At 54.5% G+C, this 27,205-nt stretch overlaps 1 protein-coding gene across 1 annotated transcript in view; it reads left to right on the top strand.

Annotated features, from left to right (window-relative positions):
* Nucleotides 1–27,205, top strand: part of CARD11 (caspase recruitment domain family member 11) — a 142,210-nt gene that overhangs the window by 69,595 nt on the left and 45,410 nt on the right. Inside the window, 1 exon segment of the mRNA XM_042972535.1 lies at nt 25,205–25,338. Coding sequence (XP_042828469.1) covers nt 25,332–25,338 — 7 coding nt within the window. The 5' untranslated portion in view covers nt 25,205–25,331.

The raw sequence follows: 27,205 nt of genomic DNA, 5'->3' as shown, positions 1-27,205 counted from the left end.
GGGTTTTTTTTTTTATTATTGTATACTGACCTTGCATCCTGTGTCCTTGCTAAATTTGTAATTATAAGTACTTATTATTGATATTGACTCTAGTAGGTTTTGTATAGATTCCTTTGTATCTTGTCTGTACACAATCATGATGTGTGCAAATAATGGCAGGTTGCCTCTTCCTTTTTAATCTTCATTTCCTTTATTTTTCTTGCCTTATTGCACCATCTAGAAACCCCCAGTATACTACTGAATAGAAGCGGTTCATGGGAATATCCTTGTTTTGTTCCCAACGTTAGAGGGAAAGCATTTCACCTTTTGTCATGAAGTATGATGCTAGCTATTACCAGGCTGAGGGCAGTTCCTTCTATGCTAGTTTGTGGAGGGTTTTTAATATGAATGAGTGTTGAATTTTGCCAGATGATTTCTGCATGTGTTGAGATAATCATACGGCTTTTCTCCTCTTTAGTCTCTTAATAGGATGAATTACATTGGTTGATTTTCTTGAATGTTGAACCGACCTTACATTCCCAGCATCAACCCCACTTGATCATGATGTGTTATCCTTTGTATATATTTCTGAAATTTTGTGCAAAAATTACAGTCAGAATTTTTGCATCTATATTCATGAAGGATACTGTTTTGTTTTGTTTCATTGTCTCTTCCTGTAATGTCTTCATTTGGTTTTGCACTGTCTTCATTATGGTCAGCATAATTTGGGGCACATAAAATGAGATGGGGAATAATATTACTTCTCTCTCTGTTTTATGAAAGAGTTTATATAAAATTGGTGTTATTTCTGTCTAAAGTGTTTGGTAGAATTCAGTGAAGCCATAGGAATCTAGAGCTGTCTTTGTGGGAGACTTTCCAATAATGACTTCAAAATCTTTAATATATAGGCTAACTCAAACTGTCTCTTCTTACGTCACTTTTGGGAATTTGTGTGTTTTGCATAATTTTTGTCCTTATCATCTATGCGTAGAATGTGTGGGCGTAAAGTTTTCCATAATATTCCCATAATATCCTCTCAGTGCCTGGTGGATCTCTTAATTACATACCGTCTCTGATTCCTGATATTGATTATTTTGTTTTCTTTTTTTCTTACTCAGTCTAGCTAGAGTCTTATCAATTTTGTTAATCTTTTCAAAGAATTTATTTTACTGATTTTTCCATATTGCTGTTATATTTTCCCTTTTAATTGTTTTCTATTCATTTTTATTGTCTCCTTCCCTCTACTTACTTCGACTTTTCTGGCTTCTTAATGTCGAAATTTAGGTCATTAATTTTAAATCATTCTTCTTTTCTAATATAAGCCTTTAAATTTATAAATTTCCTCTAAGCCTTGCTGTAGCCATAGGCCACCAATTTTTGATACTGTGTTTTTATTTCTATTTAGTTCAAATATTTTCAAAATTCCCCTTTCACTTCTTTGAGCAGTGGGTTATTTAGGACCGTGTCATTTAATTTCCAGATATCTGGGGATTTTTAGTTATGAACTTCTGATTTAATTCCTTTTTGCCAGAAAAGATATTTTACATAATTTTAAATCTATTAAAGTTATTGAGACTTGTCTTATGGACCAGCCGAAGGTCTCGGTGCATGTTTTATGCACGCTTGAAAAGCATATATATTCTGCAGGTGTCCTACAACTTGTCAGCTGTCATGTCTTGTAAATGTCCTTTAGGTCAAGTGGGTTGATAGTGTTGTTCCAGTCTTCTGTATCCTTGATTTGTGTCTGCTTGTCCTAAAAATAACCGAGAGGAGTGTTGAAATCTCCAACTACAATTGTGGATTTCTCTAATCCTCCCTCCAGTCTTGCCCATTTTTTGCCTCGTGTGTTTTGAACCTCTGCCATAAGATGCGTACACGTTTAGGACCGTCATAGCTTCTGGATGAAGGGACTCCATCATCATTACAAAACGTCCCTGTTTGTCTCTGGTGATATTCCTTCCCCTGAAGGCTATTTTTGCAATACCAGTAGAGCCATTCCAGTTTTTATGAATAACGTTTCCAAGTTTTTACCTTTATCTTATTTGTGTCTTTATATTTAACGTGTGTCTCTTACACACAGCTTATAGTTGGCTTTTATTTTTTAATTCATCCGGATGATCTCTGCCTTTTAGCTGAAGTGTTTAGTTCATTTACATTTATCATCTGAGTGTTGTCGTTAGGATGCGTCCATTCTGTGTTTCATTTTTCCTCCTTTTCTGCCTTTCACTGGATTAATCAAAGAAGATTCATCAAGTTAGTCTTGTTTGGTATTCTATTTTATCTCCTCTGTTGACTTGTTAGCCTACTTCTTTTGTTTTATTCCTGGGAATGTGCAGTTGCTCTATGGTTTATAAAACGCATCTGTAGCTCACCACAACCTACCTCGTATTTCTGTCGCTTTGCATCTAGTGTAAAGACATGCTTGCATTTAACCCCCTCTCATCCTTGTGATGTTATTGGTCTGTATTTTCTACATGTGTTATAAGGGGCACAATGGATTGTTATTTTTGTTTTAAGTCTTTAAAGATACGGTTCTGGTTTCTTCTCCACATTGTTTCCCATGAGGAATGAACAGTAATTCTTACCAGTATTGCATGGTGTAGAATGTATCTTCCTTGTTTTTTTAACGTTGTTCTCTTTATATTCAATTTTTAGCAATTTGTTTGAGATATGACTATGTACAGTTTTGTGTTCATTTTGTTTCGAGTTCACTGGGTTTCTTGAACCCGTAGGTTGATATTTTTCATCAGATATGGAAACATTTTCTTTTATTTTTACAGTTTATTTATTTATTTTGAGAGAGAGACAGAGAGAGAGAAGGCAATGCAAGCAGGGGAGGGGCAGAGAGAAAGGGAGAGAGACAGAATCCCGACAGGCCCTGCACTGTCAGCACGGAGCCTGATGCAGGGCCTGAACCCACAAACTAAGAGATCATGACCTGCGTGGGTGGAAACCAAGAGTCAGAGGCTGAGTCTGCTGAGCCACCCAGGTGCCCTGAATATGGAAACATTTAAAAACATAGTTTCTATTCTACAATTTCTCTTTCTCTTCTCCTTCTGGGATTCCAATTACATAATGTTAGATCACTTGCTATGATCCCATAGCAAGTTTTTTCATTCTCTCTTCAGCATTTTCAGCCTTTTCTTCCCCTCTGTGCCTCAGGTGTAGAGTTTCTGTTGCCCTGTTTTCAAGTTTACTGTATATTCTGCAGGGTCCAAGTGGTTGTTAAACCCGCCTATCTGAATTTATAACTTCTATATTCTAATTTTTAACATCTAGAATTTTCATTTATTTCTTGTTTCATAATCTGTTTTATCATTATGTCCATGTTTTCTTTAAATCTTTGACCTGTGAATAATACCTGCTTTAAGGTCTTGATGTGCAGACTGTAATTTCTGGATCTGTTTCCATTGACTGGTTTTTTTCCACTTGTGGGTATGAGGCAAATTGGTCAGCTTACGCACATGTCTGGTAAAATTTTTTCTTGAATTGTGGTTCTCGTGGATACCAAGTTTCTGGGTCTGATTGTCTGTAATTTGTGATAAGCTATGGCCTGGCAAACAATTTATGTATGAATAGGCCTGATCCTTTTGAAATTTATTGTTAAGTTTGGTAAGGTGCCTCTGGCGTCGCCTTTATTCTGAAGTTAGAGTAGGCCTGTTCCTAAGATACACACTTTCTGGGTCCCTAACTCAGTGAAGTCTCTCCAGTGTGGCTAGTTTAAACTCCAGCATCTCAGCCCTGTGTGCCATCTGCACCTTCTCAGGTCACAGTCCCATGGCAGCTGCTCTCTGCCCAGCTCGCGGGGTCCTGCCTGCGTGAGCGCAATTTAGTATCTAGCCACGCCCTGTGTAGTTCCCCTCGGCCTCCGTCCTCTCAGATTGCAGACCTCAACAGCCCTGAACTCTGATGTCTGCCTCCCCCCGCTCTGGTGCAGCTGCCGTGCTCTAAGCTCCAACCTGCTGTCCACGCTGCGTAAGGTGCGTCCAGGCAAAAAGCCAGAGCAGTCGTGAGGTTTAGCTCCCGAGTTGATCTTCCATTAGGGCCATCCTGAGCCACCTGTTCCAATGTCTACAAACAGTTGCAAACATCTCCTCACACCTTGTAACTGTTTAACATTTTTGCTGCCATGTGTAACGTGTCACTTTCCACGTACCTGATGACTGATCCGAATGCGCCGAAGCCAGATGAGAAGGGATTAATGAAAGATGGGCAGCGATTTAGGATTTATTGTAAGGAGCAGTCATGGGGCACCCTGTCCACAAATAAGACTTCAAGTACGCCCCCCAAGTCTTGTTGTATGAAATGTTAGAATTTTATAAGCAATAGCTGTGGGGCCGAATCCGTACTTTGCAAAAGAATCCTTCCTTCGCTTTGCGGGACTAGCTACAAGGAAACACCGTTCTTACAAGATTCATTGGAAGGTGGCTGGGGGAAGAAGAGGTAGGCAGCGGGTAGCCGAGCCCAGATCCCCAAGCTTTAGATGTTGAGTCCAGTGATGCTGTTGGTCAGGAATGAAGTCAGTGTGTGCCACCAACGTGTCATGTCACATGCACGAGCGTCTAGGGCCGACAGCAAGGCCACGGCAAAGCGAGGGCCACGGAGGGATAAAGTGTGAAGACGTGGTCCTCCTTGGCACCCAGCCGCCCATAAGAAACTTGAATGCTTTGGGGCGCCTGGGTGGCGCAGTCGGTTAAGCGTCCGACTTCAGCCAGGTCACGATCTCACGGTCCGTGAGTTCGAGCCCCGCGTCGGGCTCTGGGCTGATGGCTCGGAGCCTGGAGCCTGTTTCCGATTCTGTGTCTCCCTCTCTCTCTGTGCCTCCCCCGTTCATGCTCTGTCTCTCTCTGTCCCAAAAATAAAAAAATAAAATAAATGTTGAAAAAAAAAGAAACTTGAATGCTTTGAGCCAGAATGCAAAGTCAGAAGCTCCATCAGAGGCCAGGCAGGGCGTGAACCAGGAGAGACCAGCACAGTGTCAAACAAACATTCCAGAAGACTCCGAAGGGGAGTGAATAGGCACACGGCATCTCTGCAGACGCTGAGCGCCGGGTTAGAAGGGCACCGGCCGGTGTGTGTTTGTGTGTCACCCAGGGAGCTCATTAAAACGCAGGCTCTGAGTCAGAACGTTGAAGAAGAGGTCTGGAGAGCTGCAGGTCCGACCAGCTCCAGGTGGTGCCGATGCCGTGGGCGCCCAGGCGGCATTGATCTCTGAGGGATTTCAGCCCAGGAGCCCGGACGGTTCCTCACGGGGGAGATCACCCGATGCTTGTGGTGGAGAGGAGACCACGGTGCTAAACGCGGTAAATGGGGACGAGGGGATTGGGTGGACACAGCATAGCGCGCCTGCGACATTTAATCCCTAAAGCCGGCTGCACCTGTTGGGGCTGACGGTTACGCCTGAGGGGGTTCGGGCTCCAGCATCCCAGAAATCTCCGCCGTGACCCTAGGGGAACTCCCCGCAGAGCCACAGGGCGCTGAAACATGCACTATTCCTACTTATTCAAGAACTCAAATGCCAGCAGAATGGCGATACGCTTCAGTTTAAAAAAAAAAAAAGGCAAGAAAGAAAACAACCCTGAAAACTCTATTACCTTCTGCCATAAACTTTTTTCTGGAGTATGATATTGTGTGCCTTGACTGCAAACTAAGTCTGAAGTTGCATGCTGTAGATTCCGTCCGGAGGGAGCGTGGCTCACGTCTAACAGGTATTCGTGTTTGGGAAGTCCGTGCGTGGGCACGTGCGTGGCCATGACCTCTGCACGTGGGAAGGACATATCCTCGCGTGGCGCGTGCACACCTGGATTTTAGACAAGGTGACGCACGACACATTTTGGTTGATGTTCACGTGACTTCAGCACCGACCTGTGGACCGAGGTTTTTGTGTTTTAACTTCAGCTTCTTGGATGGCGCTTGAAATACCCCATTTCTTCTCAACAGCAGCTCGGAGCGTAGTGAGTTCTGGACTTTGGATTTAACTAACGAACTCGTACAAGGATGGTGATAACGCAGGCTCCCATTCCCCAAGCACTGGCTATATCCCTGGCATTTTCTTTAGAAATACATTTAATCATCGCTAAAATTCCACCCGCCGTGGGCATTATGCCTAGATAAACTGTTTCCAGATTATTTATAGATTCCCATTTTACAAAAGATAAACTGAGGCCCCGGGGTGGTTGGAGGAGCGAGGAGTGGGGCTTCTAGTGTTCGGTCAAGTGCGAATACCCCCACGCTGTTCTGCTGCTGACGTCCCGTGATGCAGAGTAACGGGGCTCTTTCTAAGCACTGATGTTTCCAGCTTCTTTCCAGGCCCTCCCTCCTGCTGTGGAGATGAGCCAGGCCAGAGAGCCCAGGACTTCCCACCAGCCCAGAGGGGACATCTGACCCACTTCCCGTTCTCTGAGCCAGCGGCCCCCTGTCCTTCCAGGTCAGAGGCTGTCGATGGCTCTCCAGGCCTCAGGGGACCTGGCCAAGGGCAGGGGGCGAGGCAAGAGTTAACAGGGCCACAGGCTCTGTGTACTGTGGGCGTTCTCTTCTGCTCTGTGTCCTCAGGCCGGCTTCCATGGCGACTTCATTAGCAGCAAGCTGCTAATTAAATTTCATATTTATGGTCGGAAAATAAAATCATTGGACCTTTTTGAAATAGGATTTTATGAGTTTTAGCTCTGGCGCTGACTCAGCAGTCAAGGGCCCGTGCTGTTTAGATGTACGGCTTCAAGGCGGAGATAAATAGAACAAATAACACGGGGGAAGAGGTTGAATCCTGCGTCCTTGGGCGGGCCCGAACACGTTTCGGGGCCTTGGCGGGGCAGACCCGGGCCTCTGGGTGTGGCTGGGATGCCGGGCCCCCCGTCCAGTGTGGGTGTGTTTTGGGTCCGGGGTCACCGAGCCCCCCCGCGAGGCTGTTTTTGTTGCAGAGCGGGATGGTGTGTGTGTGTGTGTGTGTGTGTGTGTGTGTGTGTGTGTGTGTGTTCTTGCCATACTAGAAAAATCGCTCTTTGTCTGCAGCTCAGACTCCAGCCTCACGGGGTGTGTGTGCAGGAAGCTCTCGGATCCTACTTCCTTTCACGTGTCACTTAGCGACTGGCCGTGAGACCTCAGCTCCTTCCACCCTGTGATGCCCGCACCCCTTGTGCCGTGCCCCTAGTGAGCCCAGTGGGCATGTCCTCATCCAGGCTGGGGAAAACTCATGCCCACTGTGTTCTGGTGTGTCCGGCGGGGAGGCTCTGAGCATCCTGGGGGTGGAAGGACGTCAGGGGCATCGGGCTCTACCCTGCAGCCTGCTCGGACGCCCTTTCTCATAAAGGGGTGGTTTCCCTCAGCTTGGTTCTGGTGGGTTTATCTCCGCTCGGAAGGAGCCGTTTCTCCGGGGAGGAAGGGACACGTGGAGTGTTGGAAAGTCCAGTGTGCGGAAGTCAAGGAGACCGGGATGGGTCCCCGAGCCTCCCTCCCCCCCACCACCCCGTGGGGTCCGGGCCCTGCCGTCCACACCCTCTTCTGCAGCGTGGGGGGTAAGGCGACCTATCCCCCGGGGCGCCTGAGAGCAGCCTGAGAGAGTGCACACCAAGGGCCCAGCCGAGTCCCCACGTGGCAGGCGCTGGGCCTTCCGTCCGTGACTAGCTTTCCTCCCGTGAGCACTTCATTCTGCCTCAGCACGTCCATTCACAGACTGTGAAACAACAGTGTGGGTGGCCCAAGCGGCACCAGAGACCCCTCGGAAACCCGTTACCTTGTGCTGCGACCACCTGCGAGGGGGCTTCCTTTCCACTGATTTGCTCCGGAGTCGGAAGCCGTCACTCAGTTGATGTGATGCCCATGGCGGGGCAGGTGGAGGGCGGGCCTGGCCCTGCGAGGGACACACACGAGCCTGCCTTCTATCCCACGCGGAGCCGGGCCATTAACCCTTCCTGCCGCTGCCCGCGTGCTGTGGGCTGCACTCTGCGACCCCTCCCCCCCAATTCAGGTGTGAAAGCCCTAAGCCCCTGGGGTGGGGGGCGGGTATTGGAGGCAGAGCCTTTGGGAGGAAATTAGGGTTGGATGAAGTCGTGAGGGCAGGGCCTCGTGATGGGATTAGGGGTCTCGTAGGAAGAGGACGAGGCAGGGCTCTCTCGTTGTGAGCACACACCAAGGACAGCCCACGTGAGGACACCACGGAAGGGCGGCCATCCACGGACCCGGAGGAGATCTCTCACCGGACACGGGATCTGCTGGCACCTTGAGCTCGGACTTCCCAGGCTGCAGGACAGAAAGAAATGCACACCAGTTGTCTAAGCCGTCCGGCCGGAGGTGTTTTGTGGACTGAGACACGGTGTGACCTCAGGCAAGTCCCCCGACTTCTCTGAGCCTCGGCTTCCTGGCGGTCACGGCGGCGCCCACACGGGACCGCTGGGGAGTTGACGGTGTGCCATCAAGGAAGGCTTCCCTGCCGTGGTGCTCACGTAGGGCACCGCTTCCAGAACCAAAGGACGAGGGAGGACAAGGATCTGGCTGTCCCTGAGGGGCTCTCCTGCAGACCGCCCCCCGCCCAGAGAGGAGACACGCGTCCCCTCCTTCCTCCTCTTTTCAGCTCAAGCCACCAGTTAGGCCGTCAGCACCTGGAACGTAGGAGCGTGACCACGAGATGCCAGAACCCTTAATGTCCTCAGGAAGGAGGCTGTCGCTCCGGGCGGAGCACGGCGGGGCCAACCCCGATGGCCGGCCACGTGCACACGCTGGGCTCCTGTCTTCCAAGCATCACTTCATCCTCACACCCCGTGAGGCGGCACTCCCGTCGTCCCCATGTGACTGGAGAGACTGAGGCCTCGGGGGATGCCCTGCAGTCCCGCCAGCCGCACCAGAGGCTGACCCGAGCCGGTCTGTGGCCCCCTGACCTTAGGCTTCTGCTTGGCTGTGGAGGATGGGAGCACAAAGAGAAGACGGAGGCCGGTGGTCAGTTCTGAGGGGCGGTCACCCCTGGCTCCTGAAGGCTGAGCCCTGCCGGCAGCCCCCTGCCCCTCCCCCTCCCCCTCCCCCTCCAGCCCTTCAGTTTGGGCAAGAAGTCCCCAGGGTGCAGCCCACAGGGACTTCGCGGCCCCCTCTTGCTCCCGTGAAGTCTGCTCATTCAGCTCTCCCCAGACCCAGCTTTTCGACCTCCGTCTCCCTGCCAGCCTCTCGCCGAATCAGGGTCCCGTCCCGCCCAGTCGCCACGTGGCCCCGTGGTAGCCTGGCTGCGGAGTCCTGCCCACCGCTCTGCTGGGTCCTGTCCGGAGGCGCCCAGGAGGAGAGCCCGTGAGGGGTGGGCAGTCAGGGAGAGCTTCCCGTGGGAGGAGGCACTGGTGACGGAGGGCTTGGAGGCCCGATAGGAGTTTGGCTGGGAGACGTGTTGCGGGCCGTTCGCTTCACGTAAGCTGCCGTAACAAAATACCACAGGCCTCGCAAACTACCATGAACAGGTTCGCTCGAAAGAAAAGAGACATATTCTCGCAGTCCTAGGGGCCAGCGGTCTGAAATCACGGTGGGAACAAGGCAGGGCCCCCTTCCTCCAGAGACTCCAGGAAAGGATCCCCCCGACTCTTGCAGGTCTCGTGGCCCCCAAGTTCCACGGCCCGTGGCCACCTCCCCCACCTCTGCTTCCATAGTCACGTGGCCGTCTTCCCTTGTGTCTCTGTGTGTGTCACTGACTCAAGCCCCGCCCTAATCCAGGGAGACCTCTGCTTCCGTACGTCTGCAGACCCCCCGTTTCCAGATACGGTCGCATTCTGAAGAGGGGGGGCCCTGTGCAGCCCAGCACACCGCGGGGGGCATCAGCGGATGACAGCTTCAGAGAGAGGGAGAAGCAGGAGCCGGGGCCCCGCGAAGGGACCGTGTCACCCCTCCATGAGCAGAAGGCCGACGCGGGTGCAGAGGAGTGGGACTCGGAAAACAGGGCAGCGGTCGCGTAGGGAGCTGGGTGAACACCGACCACGTGACCCAGCAGCCCTGAGCCTTGGCGCTTCTCCCAAAGAGGTGACGGCACCTGTCCACGCGAAGATTTGTCCAAGAATGTCCCAACAGGGGAACCTGGGAATCCACCCGCAATGCCCACCAACAGGTGAAGGGATAAACTGTGGGACGCGCATCAGCGACGACGCTCTGTCACCGGGACCAGCCAGTGACGTGCACCACACGGGACCAGCCAGTGACATGCACAGCCAGTGCCCCGAGGTACTGAGGCAGCAAGCCAGGCCCCGAACAGCGCGTGCTCTGCTCCTTCAGTTTTCTGTCACAGAAATCACAGTCCTGGTGGCCACTGGCGTGGGTGCACGGCACGGAAAGGGCCGTGAAGGAACCTCTGGGGTGCTGGCCACGCTCCGCTTCTCCGTGGGTCATAGGGTGTCTTCTTTCCCCAACTCCTTGAACGGTGTCCTTGGATGCACGCGGCTCACTGATGCTACCGCAGTAGTTTAGGAAAGGAGAGGGGACCGTAAGTTCTCCGGCCACCGGCACAGGCGGGGACACAGGAATCAGGCCGCAGTGGAGTCGGACCGTGGCGCCCAGGCGGAGACACTGGTGTCCAGCTGTGGAGGGACCGGGGTGGGGGTGGGAGACGTTGCAGCTTCTAGGAAGGGGCGGGGCTGACCTCCCAGGCGTGTGCATACATCACCTGGATCCATCCGCCCACAGCTTCCGTTCCCCTATTTCCCGAGAGGACACGGCCCTCTGCTCCCCCAGGGGAATGGGGTGATCGGAGCTCACCGCGGGGTGAGAGGGCAGAGGAGACACGGGTGCTCAGGGAGGAGCTGGGTCAGTGCCCCACCGTGGATGCTGGCCTGTGTCGAGCAGAAAAGAGTAGCAGTGTGTTAGGTTCGGGGCAGCTGGGTGTGAGGCTTGTGGAACGTCTTCCCTGGAACATTCTAGGCCCCACGCTTCCCAAGCCTGCGGCCTTCCCCCTCGGTGCAGTTCGTAGTCAGGGGACCGTGGTCTCCTGGGCGAGGTCGGGCACAGCAGGAAGAGAGAGCAGGACTGATGCCAGGCTCCTGCCCGATCCTCCCTCCCCTCCTGCACCCCCTCCCCCCTGCGCCCCAGAGGCAGACGCGACCCTGTCTGCCAGAGAGAGCACGGTCCCCTTGGCGAGTGTCTCAGCCTCCCCCCCCCCCCGTAGAAACTCACCCACAGACTCTGCTCAGAACAAAAATAAAAAGGGAAGTATGGCAGCGCCCCCACCCCCCACCTCTGCCCCTAAAAATAGAGGCGGCCTCCCAGTGGGGTGTTGTGTGGGCTTCCGGGAGAGGCCACGGTTCCGTGCAGCATCAGCATGTTCTGGGGGCCTGGCAGGCAGCGCGCTGGAGGAGAGGGAGTCTGAGGGGACCACGGAGGGACCCCAGGCAGACCCAGGACAGAGCTGGTTGCAAACACGTGAGTATATTCTCCAACCGGCAGGTCCTTTAGCTCCGAGACACGTGTGTGCTGAGCCAGCAAAGCCCCAGCGGGAGCCGTGTGGGGCCGGCTGGGGGGGGGGGTGCCGTAAGCCCCGCGCCCCCCACCCTACCCCCTTGCTTCGTCCGCACCGTGTGTCTAATGGCTCCACGCATGCTCCCTTTCGTTTCTTAATTTCTTAAACAACACGGTCGACTCTCAAACAGCCGGTGCCGGGGCGACTAGTTTATGCTGTCACTTTGATCGCACAGAGCGTGGAACTGAGCCCAGAGAAGGCCCCTCCGTCAGTGCCTGGTGATTGACTTGGACCAGAACGCTCGCATTTTTATGTGCTGGCTGCTCAAACTTTCTTCTGATGGAGGACAGTGCCCAGCGTGGAGGAGCGGGCGTGAGAGCAGAGAATGTGCTCTTGTTGGGGGCAGTGAGGTGCCCGAGGCCCCCCGCTGGAATTGTCTGCGGCGTCTGCCCCGGAAGGTCGGGCTCTTGCCTTTATGTGAGGCTCACGGCCCCGCAGCCCTCCCCGGGGTACCCTGCAGACGATCCTTCCGAGGTTTAAGATTCCGTGTGCAAAGAAAGGAGCCTGGTGCTCACGGTCCCACAGCTGACCCAAGGCCCGGCCCCTGCCCACAGGCATGTGGAGAGACGGAGACCCTGGAGCCCCGAGCCCAGCGGGAGACTTTGACCAGAACCCCAGGGAGAAAAGGCAGAGTGCACTGTGAATGGCTTTTCAAGGAGCAGAAGGAACAGGGCCCGAGGGAAAGCCCACCCCCTGCCCCCCCGCATCTCCTGGAGGTCTCAGAGACACTTCCTCATTTCCTCCTGAAGCACTTCAGGAACCCGATAAGCCCTGCAGGGTCGAAACTGCAGGCCTCGGGTGGCTTGGGCTTATGAGAAGCTGTCCTCTGCTTCCAGGAGGTCACACTGACATCACGGGTTCGAAGAAGTCCGCCAGGTCTCAGGGGCATCCTTTAAAATGAGAGACCATGTAAGGTCGCGGGTGTCTCCGGTCACACAGCGGAGAGCATCCCTCGGTGGAGCGGGTCCCACGAAGGCCGGCCTGGCCTACGACACGGCTGGGTAGCGCCCGGCGGGCGGCCTCCGAGCCTGGCTTTGCAGAGCTCCCCACACGCAGGCACAGAGCCCATCCCCCACCCACCGCTGCCGACACTTGCTCCCAAGCGTCAAGTCCGCACCGATCTACGGTGTCTGGGTGCAGTTTGGACGGGGCGCCTTACGTAATGATCGGTGATTCCAGCCATTTGACACGAGCCAAAGGAAGAAAAAAAAAAAAAAAGTCTCCTGGCTGGCATCTGATTTTATGAGCTTTTGCTTTCATGGCGAGAAGCGAGAGATGGTCTCTGGGCGTAGACATCCCCACATTCCCGGGCCTGCTGCTCTCGGAAAGCGTTTCCATTGCACCGTGTAGGGAGCACAGGCCATCAGAAGACCAGGGGCTCGTGTGCACCAGGGCCTGGACACCCGCCCCTCCCCGCCCCCAACCCCAACAGGCTCATTTAAAGACACTCTTACGTAACAGATCAGTAAGAAGGAGAGACACAGGACGGGACTCTCTCCTCAGCAGCAAAATCGGAGTGTCCGGAGATGTTTGGTAACAGTCTCATCCCCGCCCCCCTTCTGGTGCTCAGATAACGTGGAAAATGTGAGTCTCGGTGTTTCCACGTTTCAAGCTGCCTGGCGGCTTGAAAACAGGTGAGCTGACCTACGGGAAATCACTCAAGTTCACGTGCTCCTTGCCACGGCCTCAGGAGCCCCCGCGCCCCCACCCAGGGGACTGACCCAGGGACACTAACACGGAAGCAGCCCTCCCAGACCAGACCCCGCTTTCCCTTTCCCGCCCCCGCCCACCCCCTCCCTGCTCGGCTGTGTCTTGCTTCATTTCTCTTCCCTTCCCTCGCCGTGCACCTGCGGGCACTAAATAAAACTCTGAGTTCCTGTGCCTTTTTCTCAGCCCGTGTCCTCGCCTCAGACCTCACACCCCGCCTCCTTGTGCTGCGTCCGCCTCCCTTGTGCCTTTTCCTGGACGCGCAGCCCGCAGACGTCACTCCTGATTTCCGCGCTTCCCCGAGCCCAGGGTTGACTGACCCCCCCCCCCCCACCCTGGGGCAGCGGTGAGGGGCGCGTGCACCTGCCTCGCCCGTGGGGCCCCTCTCGTGTCTCCATCTGGGTTGATGGTACCCTCCCGGCCAGGCTGTGTCAGGGCTGGGGTTAGTGTTGGTTCGGGACCAGCAGCTCACGTGTTCCAGAAATTGGAGCTTTTTATCCGTTTGATCAGATTTGGTTGAGGGAAGTGAAATTCACGTAATGTTCACCCCCCACCTTAAAGTGAACAGTTCACTGGTGTTTAGCATGCTCACGGGGCTGTGCAGCCACCACCCCCACCCAGTTCCGAAGCACGTCCCTTGCCCCGAAAATAAAGCCCCGTATACATCAGCGGCCGCCCCTCCGTGTCTGCCGGCCCCCAGCCCCTGGCCGCCACCCACCTGCTGTCTCTCTGTGGGCTTCCCTCCAATGGGCGTTTGAAGGTATCCTGCCGCTCGTGGCCTTTCGAGTCTGGTTTCTTCCACCCTGTGTGACGTTTGCAAGGTCTGTCCGTGTTGTAGCACGGATCGGCGCCCCGTTCCGTCTCGTGGCTGAATGGTATTCCGTCGCACGTGCAAATGTCTTCATTTTAAGGGTCGCTGGCTTCGAGGGCTCACGGCTGCCGGGACTGGGAAGGGGAGTGGGGCGCAGGGAGGTGGGAGGGGGGACCTTGCTGGGCTTCTCGATGCAGCACCCAGCAGAAGCAACCTGCGACGGGGGTCTCGGCCCACCGCCCTGGCCCGCCCCGCCGTCCGTGCAGCCCCGCGGAGGGCATGCTGGGGAAGCCAGCATCTCTGGCCAGCCTCCCCAGGCTGCTGCTGGCTCTGCTCCTGAGCACATTATCACAATTAATTACAGCCAGCTCTCGATTCTCTCAAGTAATAGGGGACCCGAGTAACACAGAGCTCATTGAAATGTGGGGCTGCAGGGGCGGTGGGGAGGAGGGGCCCCATTCCGTGGGGAAGCTGCTTATTTTGCACTTAATTAGGAGTAAAGAGACCCTTCCTGAGCCCTTTCCTCCTTCTCTGTGTCCCTCCCAGAAGCCTGGCGTTTAATTGGACGTACAGACTTACTCTGCTCCTGACCTAGCGGATGCCCAGTGAACGCATTTTAACTAACCATCCCCCCCCCACCCCCCACCCCCGCCCCCGCCGGCCATCTCTTGGCAGAATGCTCCAGGACAGGACATCTGACCCGTGTGAATTTCACTCCTGTGCCCGCCCAGCCTGGCGTGGACCGCGGGCTGTTGTAATAAGTGTGCCATCGGGGGTGCCGGATGCGGGCACCGTGCTTTATCCTTCCCCAAAGGTCTGCGGTAAGTAGTGACATTACGAGACGCACAGAAGGAGGGGAATGGACTAACTCAGGCATCTGGAACCCCCACAAACTGGGTCATCGGTCCCAGAAGGATCGGGACGCGGTGCTTTGCCCCGGGGCCCTTCCTGAGCGAGCGGCGTGCCAAGTGTGGTCAGACGCGGCCCCTGTTGTGCTCCCGTCGCGCTTGAAACTAACGCCCGCTGACGCGTCCTGCGGCTTCCCCTCAGCGTCCCGACTGTCCCTTTTCTCCCGGGACCGTGAGCTCGGTCTAGCGTAATCCTAGGTGAGGTGACTGGAGCCCCCAGCGTGACACGAGTTTGCCGAGGGTCTCTTTCCAGCCTTGCTGTGCGACCGCGAGCGTCAGACTCTGCCCGCCTCCGCCCCTGCCGTCTGTGGTGGGTTGTGTTACCGAGTCACTCCGTCCCCTCCTCTGCTGTCGAATGAGTGCCCACGACACAAGAGGCACGGAGGCGTCGTGCCCCGCTTCGTCCAGGAGCGCGTCCCCTGAAGGTCAGCTGGTGACCTTTCACAACGAGGGAGTGAAGCCCTCCTCCGCGTAAGTCCGGAAGATGCTGGCTGGTGTGGGTTATCAGTTTTCAAAGAATTAGGATTCCAGACTGAACCGAATTCCCGTGCACCACCGGCTAGAACGGGCTGTCCTTGGTGATACAGAAAGTCCTTCGGGCTGGAGCGGGGCGGGGGGGGGGTGCGGGGGATGGGGGGCACATTGCGAGAAGAGATGGCCGCCGTCACACTGATGCCACATTCGGGAACGCCAGCGAATGAAAGAGTCCTTCTTCCCGACAGAGTGTAGGACCAGCTGGCTTTTCTGCAGCTCACCCGGCTGGGGTGGTTTGTGACCAGATAGCTCTGTCCCCGCAGGTCACAGATTGGAGGGACGTAGACTGTAGACTTCTAATCTGTGACTGATGGAGAGGCCAAGACAGATGGGCGCTCGGTTCCAAACTGCAGGCGCGGCAGAACGAGCCGGGTGCAAACGAAGGGCGTGCGATCCCGTCAGCAGGCTGTCGTGGCGAAAACCCTCAGCACGCGGCGGACAGAAAGGTCTTCCCCGCTGAAGGGAGGAAGCTGAAACAAGGAAAAGACAGCCGGCGCTTATGCCCCGGAAATCGGTCACTTCGTGAATGTTAAATGCCCGTTTGTGCGAGAGACTAGCTGGGGTGCAGGGCGTCCGAGGAAGTAAGAGAGGGGCCCCTCCCGGAGGCCGTGAGCAGCACGGCGGGCTCGGCGAGATAGATGCTAACGACGCCCGGTGGGCGAGTTGCAAACCAGAAGCCCAGACACAAGGCTCGAAGGCAGATCTTTGACGTTCTGCTCGAAGTTCTGCCCGTGCAGGTGGTTTTACGGGACGTCCAGGCAGACCCCTCGTTTCCATCTCGAGTTTCCCGCTGGCTTCTGAAGGGCTGGACTGAGTGATTAAGTGCCTACTATGTGCACGGTCGCAGCCCTAAGGTGTTAGAGGTGCTTGTGCCACTCTGCAGACCAAGAAATGGGGCTCAGAGAGGTTAAGCCACGTGCCTCCAGCCACACAGCGGCAAGTGGCAGAGCAGGAGCTCACATCCAGGACCCTCCCTTCGGCACCGTGTGCTTTCCACTGGGACGCACACTGTTATCTCCTTATTCAAAGGTTGTTTGGCACGGCTCTCTTTTTAGAGTCGGATTTCCGTGATCCTGTGGCCACAGCCCCCATCTTCTTTGGGTGGGGATGCCACTTGTCACCAAGGAGCGCGGTGTACTTTAACCTCGCAAGGACCTTCCTTGCGTGCGGGTCCCTCCAGCGGGAACCCCGGCCACGCAGCGCTGCTGGTCTACACCGAAGGAGTAGGGACCGCCTGTCTGTCTGTCCTGCTGCCTGCAAATCTGCCCAGGGAACCGATGTCGGAGAAAGTACTGCTCTGACCTCAAGCCTCAAATACCTCAGGGTAAAAATAGGAAGGTCTGAGGCCCGGATCACACCTGAGGCTGCCGCTTCCTGCCCCAGGGTCTCGACCAAACCTGAAGGCCTTTTGAGAAGAAGTCTCCACAAGCCCCGTGCAGCCCCCGGGGAAAGCCAGAGCCTCAGGCCCCCGAGTGGCCGCCCTCCCGAGCGGATTTCACTCCCTGATCTCACTCGCCGGCCGGTGCTCTTGCGCGGACGCGGGTGGAAGCAGCGGAAAGCCGGATCCAGAAACACGCCGCCCGCGACACCCCGTCTCCGTTCCCGTAGGAGGAACCCTGAAATCTGCCTCCTTCTAGACACTAACCCGCTCGGGGATCGAGATCGTCGGCAGAGTTCTTTTCAAACGTGGAAACGTGTTTAGAGGTGTCGCTGCCTTTACCGGTTCCCTTGACATGTCACAAACTAGACGGCCCCACGGCGACAAATGCATCTTAAGCTGTTTACCACATCGATGCTGAGTGTATTTTCGGTGCGCCTTAGAAATGCAGAAGAGAGAGACCAGTGCACCTGGCTGCTGGGGCCTCAAAGCAAGCTTGTGAGGCTGCCGACCAGCCTTCCTCCCCCTCTTCCTCCCCGGCCCGGCCTCCACCGCTTCGTCCCATGGACCATCGTCCCCACTTTGCTCTGGACATCCCTGAATTTGTCACCTGTGTCTTCTCACGAGGACAGTCTTCTCCCCGCTGAACCTCCTTGCTGTGAGCTCCTGCTTTTTCCTACTCCTGTCTTTCACAGCTAAATGCCTGTTGACTCACACGAGAGACCGAGTGGGTAGGGTTCCCTCTGTCCTGCTCGAGTCCGCCCTGAAGTGTCCTCGTTCCCAAACCTCACAGGTGTTCCCCCCAGAGAGATGTGCAGAGGCCGGTGGGCCCCCCACACCCTCCATTCTAACTTGGGCTCGTGCTCCTGGGGGTTCTGGGGCCAGCCAGCAGGACGAGGAGGAGGAGAAGGGGAAGATTCACGGTCCGGATGTGGCTCCCACAGAACCTTCCCGTCTCGTTCCCGGCTGCTCTCCGGGTGGGGCTCTTACTTCATGACGCTGGTGACGTTTCCTATGAAATGCAAGGGCCCAACCCTTTCCCTCGGCAGGTCCTCGCCCCACCCACTCACACGCCAGCCCCAGGAGCAGGAGGATTCTGTGTAGGGCAGTGTCCTCTGTCCAGTTTCTTCCCTCCCAGACCGCCTCCCCAACTCCCCAGATCAAAGAGTAGCTCGTGCTTTCCTCCCACCTCTCCTGTGCTAGAATTACATCTCCCCACGACGCACGCACCAAAATGCATGCTCCGCGTCCTGCTTTGGGCCACCCGTGCGTGGTAGAAACCCCACGCGTCCGGGCCGGACTCTGGAAGGACACTTCGTTCGTTCGCTCTCTGGGCAGCGCTCACCCTGTGCCGCGGTGTGCTGGAGACTCACGGGTGGGCACAACGCAAGCCCTCTCCCGGAACTCACAGCGGGCGTGCAAAGGAGTGGCAGCAAAACCGGGTTAAAAGTACGGGAACGTTGGTCCGTTCTGCAACAGGGAGCTGTGTCCCGCTGGGAGGGGTCTGGCAGGGTGGCCGCCTGGGCTGAGTGTGGCGCCTGCTGTCACCAGGTGCTCCTTGGGTAGCAGACTACTCAGTACAGGTCTGTGGCCACGAGATGTTCTTATCATAATACCTTAGGTCATTAGAGTGTTTGCTTTAGCAATCGTTTATTGAACAGCCGCTACGTGCTGGCACGACAGCAAACCCAGCCTTGACGTGAGGCGTTCAGAGGGACCGTGGACTCTCCAAGCTTCCCCAACCCAGATGATCCGATGAAGATTCTGCCGATGGAAAGAAGTCCACCGGGCCCCCGGGTGAAGCCAAGGGTCTGTCCTTGAAAGCACAGAAGACTGCTGAACCAGAATCAGCTGGAGGTCTTGGTGACATAACGGTCCCCGTGGCAAAGGCGATTTGCTGACCAGGCTTCCGAGGCAAGAGCGGGAGACAACGGTATTTCATTGTCACCAAGGTCTCCCCCCGCCCCCCACCCCGGCCAGCCCCACAGCAAAGCCACACTTAGGTTTGGTCCCGCCGTGGCTCCCGGAGACCATCACAGCTGACAGTCGGCTGCGTGCACGGCTCTGGAATCCGAATGGAACAAAAGCTCGTAGAGAGCCAATGGGATAAATTGACACACGTTTCAGAACAATTTTAATCTGTCATTCCTAATTGTGCATCTTTCAAATGCTTCTCTGCGGTCGTGGGAGGGAAATGAGAGCTGGAGGGAAGCGGTGTCCTTCGGTAACGCGGGAGGTGGGCATCCTTGCAAAGATCTTGGCCTCCGTGCACGTCGGGACCGGCTGTAGAAGTTGGGACGGGAGACGGGCCGGGGGATGGGGGAGGGGGTGATGCTTGCCACGGTTTCGGTCTCTGCTTTCAGTAAGCGTGCCGTGCTCCCCACCGCCCCCCAGCCCTGACTTCTGATGTTTACATCCCCTTCCTAGAAGATACCGGGTCGAGACATTTTTATCGCACAGAAAAAACCATTGGCCCTTTGCCCGCATCACCTGAAAGTCGATGGATGGGCTCAGCACCTTGAGGAGCTCCGGGTGTGAATACAGGGGTCCTGGTCCCCGAGGAGGTGGTCGGGGGAGACTGGTGACACCCGGGGTGGCAGCGAGGAGCTTGGCTGTCGCGAGGGCGGGCTCCTGGGGAATAACGAGGGCTGACTGAGAGAAGAGAGAGATTCTGGTGGATGTGGCAGAGGCTGGAGTATGTGACTGGAGACCGAAAAGTGAGGGGCCCGGCCCAGGATCCGAGGCAGGACCGCGCCGGGCAGAGGAGACGAATCACCCAGCCTGTCTGCCGCGAGCCAGGAACATCATCTGTTAGCACTTCCTGGGCTGCTCCTTACCTCCTCGTGCGCCGCTGACCCTGCAGAGGGCCTTGTGCTCCCCCTCCCTGTGGCTCTCTGTGCACAGGCTGTACGTGTCAGCCCTTACTGACCTCCCACTTACTCTGGTTTTGTATCTAGAAAAAAAGAAACTGGAGCAAATAGACAGAAAAGACAGTTGCTCAGAGACTGGGACTCAGAAGGCTGTGGCTGGGATCGATGAGACTTTCTTAGAAAGCTTGGATCTTGTTTAAAACAAAATCAGAATTTTGTGTAAAAGGGATACTAGTGATTTTGTTCTTCTCATGAACCAAGAACTCAAAGGTTAGCTTGGGCCCAAAAATGCTTGTGGTGTCCTAGGAATCCATACATAGAGTGTGGCCTGTTGTCCTCATGCTCACAAGATGGCTGCTGAGTCAGAGCATTGCATCCACATTCCAGGTAGAAAGACAGGGACAAATAAAAGGCTCTTCTCCCCTGATTCCGCCACTCACCCCTCAAAGAGCCCTTCTAAATGCCTCCAGAAACTTCCACTTACATCTCCTTGGCCAGAATCGTGTCACATAGGCATCTCTACTTACCAGAGAGGCTGCAAGCACCGTTTTTCAACGGGCACAGGAGTGCTCCCCACAAAACGGGGGCTCTGTCAATAGGTAGGAGAGAACGCATGTTAGGTCGGCCGCCACTGCAAATTTAAAACAATTTGTAGGAATGGGGACTTTGGAGGAGGGGGGTGCGGATGAGCCCCACGGGAGGGCACGGCTCTGGTCCCTTTCCATAAAGCCTTGTGTCCAGGGCCACAGACACATAGGTGGCTGGACCAGGGTCTCTTCAGTCCTTCCGCACAGGCCGTAGATCAGCCTTTTAAATAATTTTTCCCTTTTTTTTTTTTTTTTTTGGCCGGAAGTCCTTTCGGTTAAATGGAGGTTTCTTTGGAATAATTAAACCTTCCATCTCAAGCCTCACTCTGGCCATCCAGGCGAATCCATTCACCAGAGATGCATTTATCCGCCTGCCTGCTGACCCCCTTCCGGTTCCAGAGCTTTTGCCCCAGGGCAGCTCTCGGAGAGAGAGGAGGAGCCTGTGCCACAAAGACAGCTCTTTTCCGAAGGGCTGGGCACTCCCTGGGTTTGGTATAATAACAAGCTCGTTGCTTATTTTTATTCGGGATCTGATTTGTATTCATTCACCCAACAGATACATTCTGGAGCAGCCGTGGCTGCTCTTAAGAGTGAGAGCCCATGCTGAGTCCCGTGGGAGACGAGGCAGACCCGTGGCAGGGAGCAGAACCTCCCTGAACCTCTTCTGTAAAATAGACTAGTGGTATGTGCCTTCCAGGGTGGTCGTGTTAAACGAGATGGTAGCCGGCTATAGGGGACACTCCAGCAAAATGAGGGCGTAAGGCCGTAAAGAAAGATACGGAGCCCAGGAAGCAAGGAACCTAATTGGTCAGCTTCGATGCTTAGCGAATGTTGGCTGCGATGACTGCACGTTTAACTAGGATCGGGTGACTTGGAGTCCGGGGGGCTGAGTTGGAAACCCGGCTCTGCCGCTCCGTGCCTGTGGGAATCTCACCCCTTTATGTAACGCTCTGATCCTGCCCCCTCCTCGTAAAGTGGGGAGGTGAAAACCTGCCTACGGAGCTCCTGGGAAGCGACATGACATCTGTCAAGCTCCCAGCAACTGTCGGCACTTCCGGTTTACGAAGAGGTGAGCTGTCTGGGAAAGAGATCGAGTGTCTTAAGTGTACAGACAATAGAGGTAACTGTTGGATTCTTTTTTTTTTTTTTTAATGTTTATTTTTGAGACAGACAGAGACAGCACGAGCAGGGGAGGGGCAGAGAGAGAGGGAGACACAGAACCCGAAGCAGGCTCCAGGCTCCGAGCTGTCAATACAGAGCCTGACGGGGGGCTCGAACCCACAAACTGTGAGATCATGACCTGAGCTGAAGTCAGATGCCCAACCGACTGAGCCACCCAGGTGCCCCGTAACCGTTTGATTCTTGATACTTGAATGTATTGCCCGTATTTCCAATTATTGCTATGTTTTGTTTTGTTTTTTTTTTTTTGCCAAGATCATACACATCACGCAGAGTTGAAATGTAAGGTAGGCTTGTAATAAAAACATCACTCCCCAGCCTAGTCATCACCGTCTCCAGGTCCTAATCCCCAGAAGCACCTACTCCTGCGTCTTCTCCATTGTTGTGTTTTCTTCCGCTATGTGCCTCCCTATTTCTAAGCGATCGGTTTGCATTGCTGTTTACCCACATAGCCATTCGAAGGCATTATTTATTATATGAGACATACTCTTAGGTAGATGAGCATTTAGCCCTCTTTTCCGAATACCGTACTCCGTGCACGTCCCTTTCCTCCATTCTGTCAGTGCATTTAGATCACAGTTTTATGTGTTACATTATTGTCACTTCGTAATACTGTTTATGTTGAGGCATGTTGTATGCTGTGAGTGTTTCTTACCTTTTTGCTTTTCTCCTGGAGTTAATATTGCCTTTTTTTTTTCATTTGTTGAGGTTTTGTTTTTTTTTTTTTTAATGTGCCTAGCCTTCATTATTTTTCCATCTCACAGTCCTGTCATTTGCCTACCAAAATCATTTCCTAAATTATGAAATATATCATGACCATTCCATTTCTGCCCTGGTCACCTCCCTCTAGTGGCCTCTCTGTGATCCTGCCATAATCTTGGCCGGCTACCTCTTGCCCCGTCTCTCTCATCCTGGAATTTTCCTTGCTGCTTTGTCCAATTAGATTTTCTGTTTCCTGAGTTGCATACATTCCTGTTTATTGTTTTATTCCCTCATTTTACCGGAGCATACCCACTAGGAGCTTCTTGGGAAAGGGTGCATGGGAGATAAATGTTCAGAGTCTTTGCCTTTCTGAAAATAATATCGTTTTATTTTCACGCCTAATAGTCTGGGGACGGGGGTAGTAGAATTCTAGGCCAAAGAGTATTTTCCATCACAAATGTGAAGCCATTGCCTCATTGACTCCCAGCTCCCAGTATCGCAATCGAAAATGCCAAACTTACTCCTAGTCCTTTGTACGTGACCTGATGTTTCTGAAAACTTTGAGGGTCTTATTTCCTTATGGCCTGAAATTTCACAACAGTGTTCTGAGCAGGTTCTTTCTTCTCTGATTGTCCTGAGGACCCAAAGGGCCATTGAAATCTGAAGACTCGTGCGCTCACGTCTGGAAAATCCCCCAATATTACTCCTCTGATAACTTCACCCCTTTACATCATATCCCCACAGACGAGATAAGAAAGGAAACATAACCTCTGCATTCTCTTTGCAGGTTTTCTAGTTACTGGCTGCTAAGCCTAAATTAACCTCCTTTTCCCTGCCCTTTCTTGTCTTTCTTCTCTGTATTGACTTTTTCGAAGACTTCCTCAACGTTATCTTTCAAACTTTCTATTGGTAAAATGTCTGGCACTTTAATTGCTAACAACTCTTCCTTGTTCTTTGTTCCTTTTTCATAGCATCCTACTATCGTTTTGTGGATTCAGTATCTTTTTTCATCTGAACGGATTTTGATTATCAGGATGTGGGTGGCTTTTTTTTTTTTTTAAGTTTTCTCTTATTCTGCGCCTTGTCCGCTTCCTTCAGGTTCTTTGTATCCACTCGTCTCTCGATCTCTTCCTTTCGCATGAAGACTTACCTCCAACACCAAGCGACCCTTGGCTTGGCTCTCTGTTTATTCTTACGTAGGAGGCGACACAGTGGTGTGGCTTGTCGATTAAACAGCTTCGCTGTAGGCAAATGGGCTCCGACTGTGTGTGAATAAGACGCTAATAACGCACCAATGAGTTGATTCCTTTTTTTGCGACGCAGTATAGCTCTTCTTCACCCTGAGCCCAGAGCTGCCATCTTAGAACTCGGTTTCCGTTCCGTCTGAAGTTTCCACGTGAAAGTGGTATTTCAGGGAGCTTGTGTACATATACTTCGAGTTACAGTCCTTCTCCAAGTAAAGTTTTATTTTGTAAGAAGCAGGTGTAGGCGCCGTTTGGCAATAAGAGTCAGTCAGAGAAACTCGGGTCCAAGTCCTGACTCTGGACCCCTCCCACGTTTGGTTTTCTTGGCTATAAAATGGTGAGGATAGGAGCAGTAATAAAGTGCCACCCATCTCAGAGAGTTTTTGAGGTTTATCGGTTGCGTTTAGCAAGTGCCTGGCACACGGTTAGTCGTCTGTAAGCATCAGGGATGATGTTTCTGCCAGTGAAATGTTACACCCATACGGTAGTCTCTCAAGAGACGTATCCTATCAGTTTTCCCGACCTTACGACCCAAGTTCTTGAGGGTGTAATCAGAATTCTAACAGCAGAAATAGAAAGTTCAGCCTCAGTGCTGGTTGGCTCGTGTCTCACTTTTTCCAACCTGTCTTGACACGTTGGGTGCTTTTACAACCCCGTGCCAGTCTGTTCTCCCTTTCTTGCCGTTAGAAGCCTTCTTACAGCTAATTTTGTAAAAAGCCTCTTCTTCTGGTTGTGAAAGAAATGCGTGTTCTCTGGCTCCTAAACGCCGAGGCGGAGAAGTAGAATTTCCGTCCGCCTCTGCTCGTGGGCCTGCGGGCCGCCTGCTGCCCTCCGCCGGGGCGCTGGGCCCCGAAGGTCACCTGCCGCCCCCAGCCTTCGCCCGGTGGCGCGTCCGTCTCCCGGCCCGGCCGCGGAGTAGGGAGGCCACGAGCAGACGAAGGGGGTGGGGTCCTCCGGAGAAGCAAGTCACTGCCACCTCCCCGGGGCCCGGGGGCCCGTGACAGCTCACTCCGATCCAAGCTGACACCCGACAAGAACAGCTTCTATCAGCCCCGGGAGATCTGGTGTCACCTGTGATTAATTCTCAAAGCCGAAACCAAGCATGTTCCTGATTAAACAGTGATGTCCCAGGGTCCCTGTCACCGCTGACTAAGAGCGGTCAGTGAAGGAGCAGCTGCCTGAAGCCCCGACCTCAGGGATCCCGGCAGCTGCGGGGCCGGGCGTCAGCCCCCCCCCGCCACCTCACCTTCTCAGGGGTCGTGCCTCCCTTGCCCCCTGCCCGGCCTTCCTCCCCGGGGCTCCTGGAGTGACTGAGCCAGGCATGTGCGACGGCCCGGTCAGTCTCTGTAAGGAGCACCACCTTGGGGAAATCACAGAGCGTGCCGTGCTCCCACCCAGACCCACGGTGTGCGGGGGCTGAAGACGTAACTCATGGCGAAGGGAGCTCTCGTGGGCTCGGAATGTGGTTTGCTACTCTTGACCTAATGAATTAGCGGCTGATTAGAGCATCTCCACTCTGCAAACACTCCTATCAGAGGAGGACCTTCCTCCCTGGCCAGGACTAACCCCGAGGCCACTGCCCGCCCTTCTCCCCACCCCCAGATGTCTCGGGACGCGTGGCCACTGGCCTTCCAGGCTGGCCGTGGCCCAGAACAGAAACGCTTCTCCCCAGCAGTTCCTGGCCGCGGTCCCCTGCGTCACTGTCACCTTGCAGAGACGTCACCGGGGATTTCCTCACCTTTTCTTCCAAAGTGGGGCATCTCTCTGATGCTTGAGTGGTTCTCTCTGTCCAACCTCCGCGCCTGTGCTAAGTCAGATTATCTTTCCTTGTATAGATTCCGGCCATCACAGCTCTAGACCCAGAGGAAGACTGGCTCGGGGAAGGACGGGCGCCAGCCCAGAGGAGTGGAAGTTGGACCTCCGTAACGGGACGGCGGCCCCCGTCCACTGAGCACCGACCACATGCCAGGTACTGTGTTTGTGTTGCGTCCGGTGTATAAAATACAAAGCGAGGCTTAGCTGAGACTTGACAGGGATGCGGTGGGGGGAGGTTCTAGGCAGAGGGAGGTGCAGTGAGCTGGTTTGGTGAAGAACCAGGGAAGGACTGGCCGGCCTGAGACGCGATTGAGAGAAGACACTGGGAGCCAGCGGGAGGCAAACCGTGCAGGGCCTGGGGGCCAAGATCGAGACTTTGAACTTCACTCTAACAGCAACAGGGGGCCTCCTGGTAAGCGTTTCAGGTGAATGAGGGGAGGGGAGGCGAGACCAGCAGCTGCCACAGACTTTGTCCACGGGCAGGGCATCCCTCTGTCTTGTGAAAAAGTGAGCGGAGGGGCCCTTCCTGTAACACCCGGCCCGGAAACCTTGACCTTGCTTTTCCCGCTGTTTGTAAAAAGACTGATGCGATCTAGGGTTGGACTGAGGAGTGGGGGCAGGGCTGGCACCAGTGCTGGCCGTGACTGACGGGGACAGGGGACCATCCGGCACGATGGGCTGTCAGGGCCTCGCGTCCGAGGGTGCGTTTCTGGGCAGGCTGTTTTCAAGGAAACTGCCCAGGCTGGACACCAGCTGCTGGGTTCATTCCAGAAAACCAGGCTGAGTCAGGCTGAGTTATAGCGAGATGTGTGGGAAGGAAATACATCTGAAATTGTGTCCGCAATGGTTTTTTCTTAGAGGCTAGCGACACTATCCATGTGTTTTGCCCAAGAAGTACTGTGTGTGTGTGTGTGTGTGTGTGTGTGTGTGTGTGTGTGTGTGTGTGTGAGAGACAATGATGAAATGGACACAGGTCCCCAGCTAAGCTGCACCCCAGTCCCCAGCATCACCAGCGTCCCCTGGGCGTCCCTGGGCGTCCCAGCCGCTGTGCTGCCCTCACCAGGGGAGCTGGCACTCTGGTTTTGACCAGTTCCTGGCTCCTCGGTGTGCTTTCGCTGGATCCCCTTGACCGCGTGGTCTAGTTGTGTATGGTTTAGAGACGTACGTGGACAGGGTTGCTTCGGGCGTGCTCTGTAACCTGCCGCTTTGTTCCGTGTCCCGACCCGAGGTTTGTCCACGTTGATGGGCGTGGCCTTGTCCTTCCGCTCCCACCACTGCCACGTGTGGCAACAGCCCCTCTCCTGCATGGGGACGTCGGTGTGCTTTCTGGGGTCTGGATGCACGATGCAGACCAGCCCTGCACAAGGCTGCTGACGTACCGGCTGGTTTCTCTAGGGGTCGATCCAAGGAGGGAAGCCTGGGTCGTGTGGCACGTGCATCCAACCTCCTACTAGGTCAGGTCTGCCTGTTTTCCAATCCCGAAGTGTATTTCAGCCACTACGAGATGCCGGGAGGGGAGTCACCGCTCACCTTGGTCTTTGGCCCTCGGGTGGGAACGCTTGGGCAGAGTCACGATTCCTAATTGCCGTGGATACCATTCAGTCCAGACGACTTGTCTGCAGACCCGGGATGACCTCACCCCCCTCTGGGTTGCTAGGACAATAGAAGGAGGTGACAGGTACGGGGCCTGGCACACAGCAGCAGCCCAGCCTGGGGGGCGCTTCGGTCCCTCTGGCAGGGTCCCCCCGCCTCCTCCGCAGTCCCACTTGCACCCCTGCAGCTGTCCGTGCAGGCGGCTGGCTCTCACGGCCACACTCGGTGCCTCATATGGGCAGGGACCGTGCAGGAAACGTCTTTTCATCCCCTGCCCCTGGGCTCACACTCCACCGTGGCTGGTGCTCACCCCGCTCCGCTGGTGGGGAAAGGGGTTCGTGGTGTTGGGCGAGCAGGCCCCGTGGCTCAGGGCGCTCAGCAAGCGGGCAGCTCTCGCAAGTTTTGAGTGTGTGTGTGAAGCCGCCGAG

The sequence above is a fragment of the Panthera tigris genome, chromosome E3, assembly GCF_018350195.1.
Source record: "Panthera tigris isolate Pti1 chromosome E3, P.tigris_Pti1_mat1.1, whole genome shotgun sequence".
Lineage (NCBI taxonomy): Eukaryota > Metazoa > Chordata > Mammalia > Carnivora > Felidae > Panthera > Panthera tigris.
Note: the sequence above shows the minus strand (reverse complement) of the source record. Positions and strands in the feature narration are given on the sequence as shown.